Raw genomic sequence first — 11,493 nt, forward strand, 5'->3', positions numbered from 1 at the left:
GGAGAATTGCTAATGTTAACTAGGCTACTTCTCTATTATTCTCCTTTATTTTCTGTGTCTGTGTGTATGTTGGTTTTCACTATCAATATTAGAATTAGCTGGTAAAGTAGCTTCCTTTTAAAAAAAACCTTAAAATGTAAGCAACCAAGTGCCTTTAAATATTAAATCAGAAACATCCTAAATTAAGATGGAAATTAACAGTATTACCACATCTAAAAGTCTATCGCTTATCAGGCTGTTTTTAGCACAGGATGTCACCAATTATTTCAAGGAAAGTGATAAAATTCTCAAAACATTCCAGATAAAATTAACTTTAATTCATAGGGATTTAAAAGGCTAATGAGCACCGAAGAAGAAAGATGTGCTTTGCATACTAAATGGACAAAGCTAGGGCAACTTCAAAATACTGGTAATTACAACAGTACATAGCGGTTATTTGTTTAAAGTGTCTATTGTATTGTGATCGCTTGTATAAAAATTGAGGATACTTCAAATCATTCTCTTCACAATAACAAGTTATTATTTTTACCTATTTTAAAGCTGCTAAGCTAAAGCAGGCTCACTTCAGTGCTATTCATGGAAAAACAATGAGAAATTTTAAAAAATAACATTTTTGTATTTTTTTCTCTGAACAAATGCTAGAGTATATTTCAGATACATATACAAAAGTAAGGGGCTGGGGATATAGCCTAGTGGCAAGAGTGCCTGCCTCGGTATACCCGAGGCCCTAGGTTCGATTCCCCAGCACCACATATACAGAAAACGGCCAGAAGCGGCGCTGTGGCTCAAGTGGCAGAGTGCTAGCCTTGAGCGGGAAGAAGCCAGGGACAGTGCTCAGGCCCTGAGTCCAAGGCCCAGGACTGGCCAAAAAAAAAAAAAAAAAAAAAGTAAATACAGCACTTTAAAATGTGATACAGATGGGGCTGTACCTTTACCATTTTATAAATAATCAACTGACCAAAAATATCTCTAGTTCAACTTGATCACTCCATGTCTTGTTTTTATTACACAACTGTATTCTGATTGCAGTTAAATTTTCTATTGTACCTGGTTGCTTTAATGATTACCAACCTATGATCTCATATCAATATCTGGTATATAATAAGGGTTTCATGCAAACAATTTTAGAGAAGTAATTAATATTTGCTGAATGTGTAAGGGCTTCACACTATAGGGAAGTACTGAATAAAATTTACAAAGAATCACTGATGAAATTCAGATGTCAGCGCTAACCACTTCCAAGTAATTCTGAATAAAGCAGCAGTCGTTACTTCTGAAAATGTGAATTGCTTATTATCAGGTACCATGTACTTTAGCAATCCCTTAAGAATAAAATATCTTCTCAACCTGAGTTGGAACAGCAGTGATATGAGCTAGTTCTTTATCTAGGTCTAGATTCAAGAGGGGAACACCAAGCTCCCTACAAAGCAGTAAAGCTATCACCAAGATTACAGTTATGTGTGGCCTCTTTGTCACTAGCTTGAACTATTTTAAATAGAAATATCTCACTGTACAGACACACCCTATTCAAGACCAAATGGACACAATAACCACAGTACGCTTTAGTAGATAAAGTAGAACTAAGGAGAAGATATCAAAATCTTTGAGAGCATTCCCAGAATCCCTTTCATGTCACATCTGTCTCTGTTAGAAAGATACAATAGAAAGAGCACATATTTTGGAATCAGTTACAAATCAAATATTCAAAAGAGATACCTGTATATCCATGTTCATAATGGCACTATTCACAATAGGTAAGTTACAGAATTAGCTTAAGTACCCACAAGAGATGAATGGATAAAGATAATGTTACACAAGAGGAACACAAGAAGGTGATGGGAATGAATATGATAACAGGAAAATGTTACAATGAAACCCACTGTTTTGTAGAATTGATATATGTGCATAAAAACAAACGGTGTACTTAAATGTGTTCAATATAAATTTAGAGATATAATTCATTCAACATTTCTAAGCAAAAATCTAAGCATAAGATTACTCATCTGTAAACTATAGACAATTCTAATCTATCATGGCTCTCATAAGCATTAAAGACAACATTGAGAAAACAACTAACACAGCACAAGGCTGGGAATAAGTACTTAATAAATATCACCTGTTATTACTTTTGGCTCAATAAAAATGACCAACACAATGAAATCTCTTTCTTGATTAAAAATAAACTTTATATTTTCATGTACTTACATATGAGGCATCATTTTAAGTATACAAGAAAAAATATGGTCAAAGGTAGGGACACTTAATTTGGTAACTCTAGATAATTAAAAAAAAAACTTTATTTTATAAGAAAAATGAGAAATCTAAGGTAATTACTTAAATCTTTCCCTACCAAAATCCACATAGCCAAGAAATCATGGAATTAGGTTATAAAGTCAAGTATCTTATTCCAAAGTGCTATTAAGTGCACTGTCCTATATATGTTGCTAGTTTTCTTGTGTGCATACTGGTTTGGGGCTTGAACTCAGGACCTGTCCCTGAGCTTTATGCTCAAGGCTAGTGCTCTACTACTTGGGCCACAGCTCCACTTCTGGCTTCTGGGTAGTTAATTGAAGGTAGTTGTCTCATGGACCTTCCTGTCTGGGCTGGCATTGAACTGCGAGCCTCATATCTCAGCCTCCTGAGTAGCTAGGATTATAGGTGCCAGCCACAAGAGCCTGGCTTGTTGCTAATTTTTAAAAGACAGATATTTCAGGAAATTAAAATGTCCAATCTGAAAATAATTACACATGTTATATAAACTGGGTTCTTTGTCCATTAAACTGTATATCCAGTTCAGCAGGGAAAAAACTTGTTGTGATACCTAATTCCATCACTGAACAATTGTACAATCTGTGTTGAGATGCTTAACTTCTCATCTATATAAAACATTGACAACTTTCCCCTTTAAGTTCACGAGACCTTTCCAGTTTGTGTAAATGCTAGCAAGAATCAAATTGTATTATTATATAATGTTTATAAAAATACTCCTAAGGATAAAAATCAGAACTCTCACAATTGAAAATGCTAACTAAAACATCAAGTCATTTCTAACTATATTTTCAGTATAAAATGACTCTTGGAAAATACAGTACTTGAAAACACTGTATTCTTTCTTTCCAGTCTTGTATGCATTATTAGAATGATCTGCACAAATGTTCTTCACATATTAAGATATCCTGTATTCATAAACTGCTTTCTTAAATGTCAACTCCTTTGTACAACTACTTACAGATAGCAAAAAATAAAATATAGTTCTTTTCAAGAACCACCCAGTGCAATCGTCCCAAATTCCAAATAAATGGAATTTCAATGAACAGAATTTTACCATAAACTCAAACCAGTATGTCTACAGGTTGCCTAGAAAGAAAAATTTGTCTAATGCCAAATATTCCGCAGAGTCAACTTTTCTTTGCATGTGACAATTCAACATCAAACTGAATGCCTCTGATCTAATAGCTAGAAGGCATGGAAACAGACTTCTGAATAAAGAAGACTTTGTGCCACTGAGTTTAAGCAACATGGTTGCCAAGAGAGATTGCCAGGAAGCTCCTCCTGGACTAATATGGAGAGAAATGGGGAAGAAGCCCTGGAATAACTCACTAGCTCTAAATCATGGAACTTGATTTCCAAATAGGCTCCAGTAGGCCAATAGTGAAATTAGCAACTGGACTATTATAGACTTATTTTGAGCAATATTAGCAAAAGCCTACATTTTCTCCTGTATATGAACACATCAGTGGCCTGTCTTAAAAAACAATATATAAATGAATTGCCCCAAATTAAAACTTCTGTGGAAGGAAAAACTACAACTCTTCAGGATTCTGAACCTTTTTGAAAATAATGTAGATGAGTGAAGAAAAGCACAAGAAATAAATGCCTAAATTGCACATATACAACACAACAAAATTATAGCAAATATTCAGCAAATGTTAAAGTTACTCATTAATTTAATATTAGCCACTTGGTTAATTAACCACTAAGCCTAGTATTTTACAATGTTTTTAATAAATTACATTTTTATCATCTTTAAGTAGTTATATAAAGGAGTTGCCATTCAACACAGCAGTTTATGAATACAATGCATCTTGCAAAATGTCACACCTTAAAAGTCCTATTAATTAATTATGTTGTAAGTATAACCAACATCTTGTTAGAAAATATTTTTATAAACTTTGATAAATTGTTTTAGAAAGTAAATTCCAGGATGTAGGCCAGACTTCTATTGATTTGTCATACGTATTATTACTTCAGAAAATGTGATGCAAGTCTGTTTTAAAATAATAGATGTATCTGGAACAAAATTTTAAAGTTCAAGAAAATAACATAAAAAGGACACTGGACAATATTTAAAAGACAACTAACATAATGTGTTTTCCTCTTGTCTACCATTGTATCAGAAGACTATCCAACCTACCCAACAAGACTAATTTCTAAGAACATTAATGTCAAGTAAATATCTAATAATCATGTTGTGATTGTTAACTGCATAACTATTTTTAAAAATCATATATTGATGTCAGTGGAAGTTTTGGGTTAAACAGTCTTGGTTTCAAGATGCTGTAATTATTACCTTGACTGAAAAAGTCATATTTTGCTCTTTGTATAAAAGGAGAAGTAGAGTACATTCATTTTACCATTTCTAAACCCAACTACTACATATCTAACTTTTCCACTGATGTCCATAGCTGTTGAACAGAGTGTACTCAATAACCTTGGGAGGTCTGTGGAATGCAGCTTCAAACAGCCTGCTGCAAGTCTAAAATTCCTGTTAGGCCTAAGCTCTCATCTTTAAAGTCATCTTTAAATTTTGTTTTCTACTTTATGGACATAATATCCATGTTTGCTTAAATGCAAAAATAATGTTTAAAAATGCTTGGCAAAAATAAACTCTGCAGTTCTTTTGATCATTTGACTTTTACCACCATAGAAATGAACCATTTTGAGGAGCAAAAAATTGAATTTAATCACTGAATGTTATCAACACAATGATCCATATTTAAGACTATATTTGCTGCTTTTAGATGGTAAGTCATGACAAACATCATAAAAATGAAAAGTTTTACATGCTAGTTTTCTCTTCAAATTACCTGCTTCCCTTCTCCTTTAAACTGGTATAGATGTTCTATCTTTTCACTACATTTCATAGAAACTAATATTCCTTCTTTCACATTAAGGCTTATGTGTGAAGTAGCATAGAAAGCTGAAACTCATAGGTTTTTTTTTCTGTTAGAGCTCTAATCTGAAGCTATTCTGCTATACATGAAAATAATAATTTATCATTGCTTTAAGAACATTATTAATATTTGAAAGCCTATCTTCCTTCTTCCTATAAAAATTTGGACCAAAAAATCTAACTATCCAAATCATGTTAATGATGTACTTAATTTTCAAAATAACTCATTTTAACATCATTTCCAAATTATTCCTAAGAAACAGATTCGAAACAGCTGTACCAATGCAATACACATTCTTTGTGGGCTTATTTTTGGCAGCCAAAGTTTTATAATGTGGTATTTATTTAAACTCAGGACATGATGAGAGTTTTATTGTCTTTATGAAATGCAGATTTGTTCTTGTACTTTTTTGCCACCTACTCACACTCCTCCTTCACTTTCCTTCTCCTGCCCATCACTCCCCTTCAACCAGACAACCCTAGACAAACCCTTCTGGTTAAGCATTCTGTCTCAACTCCAGTCCCTTACAGTGTCTGTACATTAACATACACTCTGTTTAGAATGTGTCTTGATAGTTTAAATCGTTGATAAAACCACACCCTCCCCTTAGACTTCTTGATTCACAATATTATTATCCGGTGCTTACATAACACAAACTTTAAAAAAATGTTATCAAGTATAGTTGTTGGTATCTGTCTCTGTATTAGCATAGGTTGGTCAGTCATTGGCATTTTTTACAGTGGCCAATTCCTCTAAAACAAAAAAATGACTTATGTAAAACAACCTATTAAAGCACCTTCTATGTAAATGTATTGAGTAAACAATATCCCAGGATGAGAATATAGCCATATAAGCATATTCTTTCTTCCTAAGATGAAATTATGAATGCTAACCTAAGAAGCCAATGTTAACAACACTAAAGAAAAAATGCTTCTTTTGAACAACATATGTAAAAAAGGTGTATTCTTTGCATAAAATTACGAGAATTCCTGTTCCAAAAAAACTTAGATCCTAAAAAGATGAATGTTAGAGTCTATCTAATCACTTTGAATGATAAGAACATATTTTTTTCTAAAGGAAGTTATGCAATCAATTCAATTACATTTAACATGTTTTTATAGTATACAGTGTTTTAAGTTCCTGACAGAAAATTACTTCTGATCTCTCCCTCAAGAAAATTTACTCAAAAATGTGACATTTTCCTCTCTCAATTAAGATACATTTCAACATAAGCTCTAGGTCCAGGAGGAAGAAAAATTACTAAAGACTATTGTACCTGTCAAAACTTCTTTCCCTCATTAGAAGGCATACATCCTCCTCTAAAGCATTTAAACTCGGCATTTAATTTTTATACTGAATAGGCTTTACTTCCTCACTACATTTTCCTCTATTATAAGGGTGTGTACAAAAGATTGGTTTTGTTTTTTTTATAACTAACATAATGTATCTCATTTTCTCTCCTCAAGATGGCTGAGTCATGAACATATAAATTATAAGTCAGAAAATTCTTCTTGGGAAAGAAAGATTTAAACAGGAAGGGAGTAGAGCAGTCAAGTATGGGATGAGCTGAGAACAAAAGTTGCCTTTAAAATTTAGATTATTTTAGGGATTATAATAATACAAATTTGGTTAGAGTGAACTTCCAAAGATCATAAGAGAAGAGCAGCAATGAAGGTATGGTGGTTTACTCTGGAAACCATAACCATTTTATTTGACCCAAAAAGAGAGTAAAGATCACTAGAACAAAAATTTCATGGTGGAGCTCATCTTAAAAACATGACTACCTTAGTCCTCTGGATATGTTGAGTGTCTCGAAGTTGGAAGAAGTATGAAAAGAAAATTGGAATTATAGGTGTGAGATGGACAAGGAAAATTAGTAATAAAATTAATAATTAGGGCCCTGAAGTGTTCAGAGTTTTTTTGTTGTATTTCAATTAGTCAAAGAATGGAAAAGAAGTGAATTCAAGCAACTGAAGATAATGAGTTATCTCCAGGCTCTGAAGTCAAATAAATGTGAACTAAAAATTAGAAACAGATATTAGCTTACTCTGCCTAGGTTTTGTTTGAGTGTTGGCAGTGCTCTGCCCTTAGCTCCTATGCCCTATGTTCCCAGACCTATGCCTAGAACTTCATTCTCCCAATAAATCCTGTCTTTTATTCACTTTGCAAAGGTTTAAGATTTTATCAAAGCTACAAGAGGACTGAATATAATTTTCAATTGAAGATTAAATATTTGATCTCCAAAAATACTTTTATAGCAACTCACAGTGACAATATATCACATCTAATTTTCAGTCAGTAGAAAATTTGGTGACTATTGGATTTTATAAATAGTGGAATTAGGGGTGCACAAAATTATATTTTATGTCTTTGATAATAAAATATAAATGCTATGTTAAAATGAAAAGTAATATCTCAAATGAATTGCTATGTGTGAAAGGTTCTTCACAAATAATCTTCAATATATGCTATCAAACCTCAATAATCTTGTAATTTTCCCCCTCCATTTTTCTCTGTGATAGCTAAGTTTTTGGAGCACTTCTATAAATTGTCTACAATGATAAATATATGACCATATCTATTCCTTAATAGTTTCTTTTCTGTTTAGTAAGTGGAAAAATATCTTAGAAAACACATACTTTACTAATTAGAGTTATAATTGTTCATGATTGTGGCAAGCTGAAAACATTTGCTATATGCTCTAAATGTTAGTGATGATGAAACTGTCACATTTAGAGCATGACCTGGAGAACTCCCACAATGTTGCAGTCATCTCAGAATCTTGTTAATTCTTTGGTGCTGACTTTAGACCATTGTATATTATACAACATTAAATGAGGTTTAAACCACCTCCGAGCTACATTCTAGATTAGTAGGCGACTTTTAAATTGTTTTGAATCCAAGAAAAGGCTAAAACGTATTTTGTAAATACCTTGTTAAAGTTTACTTGGAGACAAGAATAGAGAAAAATTAATTATGGAACAGTGTAAAGTACCAGTTGAAGATATTTTCATTTCACTCAACTACTTTACAAACTGTCATTTTTGATAGTATCTCAAAACAAATTTATGTGTGCAATATAGAAATTTAAGCAGTAGGCAATGTGGGACTTGAAACATAACTGGAAGCTGAAACGGGTAATTAAATCAGTTAGTCTCTTCTAATCCTTTGTTATAGAAAGATACACAAATTCTGTCTTGGCTACTTCATTGGTCTTTTCAGGGAGCTTGAAAATGCATCAACAACAGGTACAAAATCAAATTACTCAATGTGAAAATTATGTGCATTTACAATCGCAGCTAGTATTGTTAACCTAAGTTCAAAGAAACTGCGTTTTAGGCTGAAGAGATTTTTAAAGGGCTGGGATACTTGAAAACTAATAATGTGTCATGTCAGATTATATGCATCATTTGTTGCACTTCCTTCAGTGGATTGAAACTGTAGAAAGAAGGGAAACTGCAAGAATGTAACTGGGTGGGAGGTAAAGAAGATGGAGTATGCAGCACTCACTACAAGCATCATGGGAATTCGTAAGAGGTAGTGTATGAAGGTAATCCAATTCCTGGGGAGGCAAGATAGCTTTGCTTTGAATATTGCAGCAACAGAATCAAACTAGTCTTTTAGACAAATTCAGAGAAAGAGTTCTAATTAAAAAGTCTTGCTTCCTGTGTATACTCTAGTTCTTTCTTTCATGATTGAGAAAGGGAGAAGGCAGATGTTTTTCTATGTCTGCGAAGGGTGTGGGGGGAGGAGAAGGAGGGAACTGGTAGGAATCTAGGAAGCTGGAATTTCAATAGCAAATATAGAAAGAGGATAAGCAGCAGAAAAGATGAGCCACTGCAGGACTTTGTCTTAGTCATCTTTACAACCCCCATGACACCTTAGCACAATGCATAGATCACAGGGGACAGTGGATAAATAATGAATTCGATTTAATTCAATTCACTCATATTTACACTGGTGCTCTGCAGTTACAAAGCACGTTCTACATATTAGAAAAGTAAAGGTAAATGAAGAATAACGGGGCAAGTTGGGGACAAAAGGAAATCAAAATAAACCACGAAAAATCCACAAGAATACGTGAATGGGCAGAAAATAGGGGTGGAGGGGGAGATGGAGGATGGGATTGAGTTTCTAACGCTTTCACTCCCATTTCCATCACTCCACTTTCCATTCTCACGGACCTAGAGCTTAGAAGCCCCCAAGACAGGTTCATCTCTAGAACAGACATGTTCCGAGATAAGCTGTGCAGCATGTATCTACAATGTTTGTGGTCAGGTAGAACCTCAAGTAAAGCTTGCAATACTAGGCAAGTATCTTCCAAGTGTGGCCAAGGATCTTTCATTACATCCCTTCCATCCTCTCTTAGAGTTGGGCCTGAGGAGGCAGTCTACAAGCCCCTGAACTCAGACAACAGAGGGAGGTAGTGAGGCAGGAAAGCCCCAAACTAGAGAAAACGGCCACGTTTGTGATTAGGAAGGTGCATGTCTCTAACTGTGCTTTGCCAGGGGCAAAGTTGGGGGGGGTGCAGAAAGGGACCTTCAAGATGGAAGAAATAAGTGGATACTTGAATGTGTACCACCCTACACTTGGCGTTGACAACAATAACCCCCCCCCCCCCATATGCTTCGAGGTTCAAAGCCTCAATTCGCCTGAATCTGAGGAGGCAAAAGAGTCCAGAGGATGCACCGGGGATTTGGGGACCCCCCCCTCCCCGGCAAAGCCCAGATGCTGTCCCAAGGGAAGCACGTTTCCCCCACCTTAAAGTAGCTCGCTCCTACCTCAGCAACCTCAGCCCAACCTCTACAGGAGAGAGGGTCAGCAGTTCCAAACCGGGGCGACCGCGTCTTGACCCCATTATGCGGACTTAAAAGTTGCCAGGAGAGTTGGCGCTGAAGAGGGCGCCTGGCAGGGGCAGCCACCGAGGGGGCGTCAGGTTTCCAGGAACAAAGGGGTGGGCAAATGAGGCGAGCAGGGAATCGGGTCCCGGGATGAGGGGTGGTGGGCTCCTCCCTGAGCTGGGAGAAGAGGGTCACCGTGTCCTCTCAGCTTGGGGGTGCGTTTAGGAAGGCTGGGGAGTGGGCAAGATGTGCTGGGATTCTGCTCCCTGCTTTCCAACCAGGTGGCGCCCGCCGCACTCTCGCTTTCCGCGCCCCTCCGGCTGAAGACAAAAGGAGACCGGGGACCCCAGGCCCCTGCCAGTCCTGGAGGACCCCCCCGCCGCCCCGCTAGTGTACTACGATCAGCTGGTGGCAGCTCCGATGGCCAGCTCTGGCAAGGCGGACGCCCCTCTTTCCCTCCCTCGTGCTGAGACCCCAGTGTCCCAGTGCCACCTCGCCCTCCCCAAAAGCTGGCATTACCTTTCATCCAGTCCACGACTTGACTCGGAGACCATTTGCTCACTGGTTCCATTATGAGAGCCATGGGCACTGGGGTGGCTTCCGCGTGGAGTGCGGAGCTCCGCCACCGAACCGAAGTGAGCAGCCCGAGCCGCCCTCAGGTGGGCTCTGCGGCCGGCCGCAGCCTCCCGGGGGCCCGCGACGCGGAGAAAGCGGGGTGTGTGCCCCGGGGCCTCGAGGGCTGCAATGTGTCTTCAGCCGACCGCGGGGCAGCAGCGCCGGGAGCGGCGGCGTGGAGGGAACCGCGCCGGGGTCGCCGGGTGCTCCGCGCTGGGTCCGCTCGGTCCCCGCTGAAGCGGTGGCTCCGCCGCGGGGCTCGGGGCAATCTCCCTCGGGGCTTGCTTCAGTTCATGGCTGGAGCCTGCAGAGAAGGGAGTCGAGGCACTGAGGAGCAGAAACCTCCGCTGCACGCCCCGCAGCCAACTTACCCGCTCGCCTCGCGCGCGGGAGTGAAGCCCCGAGCACGACGAGCTGCTTGGCGGAAATGACGAGGGGCCTCCTGCCACCCAAAATATCTCTCCGCAGCCCTCGGGTGCGGGGCGCGCGCGCCAACGAGCCCCCCGCCCGCTCGCTACCGCGCGGTCCCGCCCCCGGGGCCGACGGCAGGCGCGCGAGACGCGTGCGCGTGCGCGTGTCAGCACGAGGCAGGAGCCTGGGGTCGCTCTGCCAAGAAGGCAGGTGCGGGCGGCTTGCAGCCTCCCACTTACCTTTCCTCCCTGGGGGGTCCGCTGGAGCGCCGAAGTACGCGAAGAGCGCGTGCGCACCAGTGGCCAGCCAAGAGTGCAAGCTCCCCGGGTCAGTCAGTCAAGTGCCCAGTGGCAGGAGCCACCCGTGGCTCCGAGCAGTGAGGTGGGCTGCTCACTAGTTGAACGCTGACAGTTGAGGGTTCTGCCACGGCGGGTGGAGGGGACCCCACGGAG

The 11,493-nt window shown here is 38.9% G+C and overlaps 1 protein-coding gene across 5 annotated transcripts in view; it reads right to left on the minus strand.

Moving 5' to 3' along the window:
• Cnksr2 (connector enhancer of kinase suppressor of Ras 2) overlaps window positions 1-10,650 on the minus strand; it is a 215,770-nt gene extending 205,120 nt beyond the window's left edge. For all 5 annotated transcript variants that reach the window (XM_048336590.1, XM_048336588.1, XM_048336591.1 and 2 more), the window contains exon 1: window positions 10,535-10,650. In XM_048336590.1, the coding sequence (XP_048192547.1) occupies window positions 10,535-10,598 (64 nt within the window). In that variant the 5' untranslated portion in view covers window positions 10,599-10,650. The remainder of the gene's footprint in view (window positions 1-10,534) is intronic.
• Between the last annotated feature and the right edge of the window lie 843 nt (window positions 10,651-11,493).

The sequence above is a fragment of the Perognathus longimembris genome, chromosome 28 (genome assembly GCF_023159225.1).
Source record: "Perognathus longimembris pacificus isolate PPM17 chromosome 28, ASM2315922v1, whole genome shotgun sequence".
In the NCBI taxonomy this organism is placed as follows: Eukaryota; Metazoa; Chordata; class Mammalia; order Rodentia; family Heteromyidae; genus Perognathus; species Perognathus longimembris.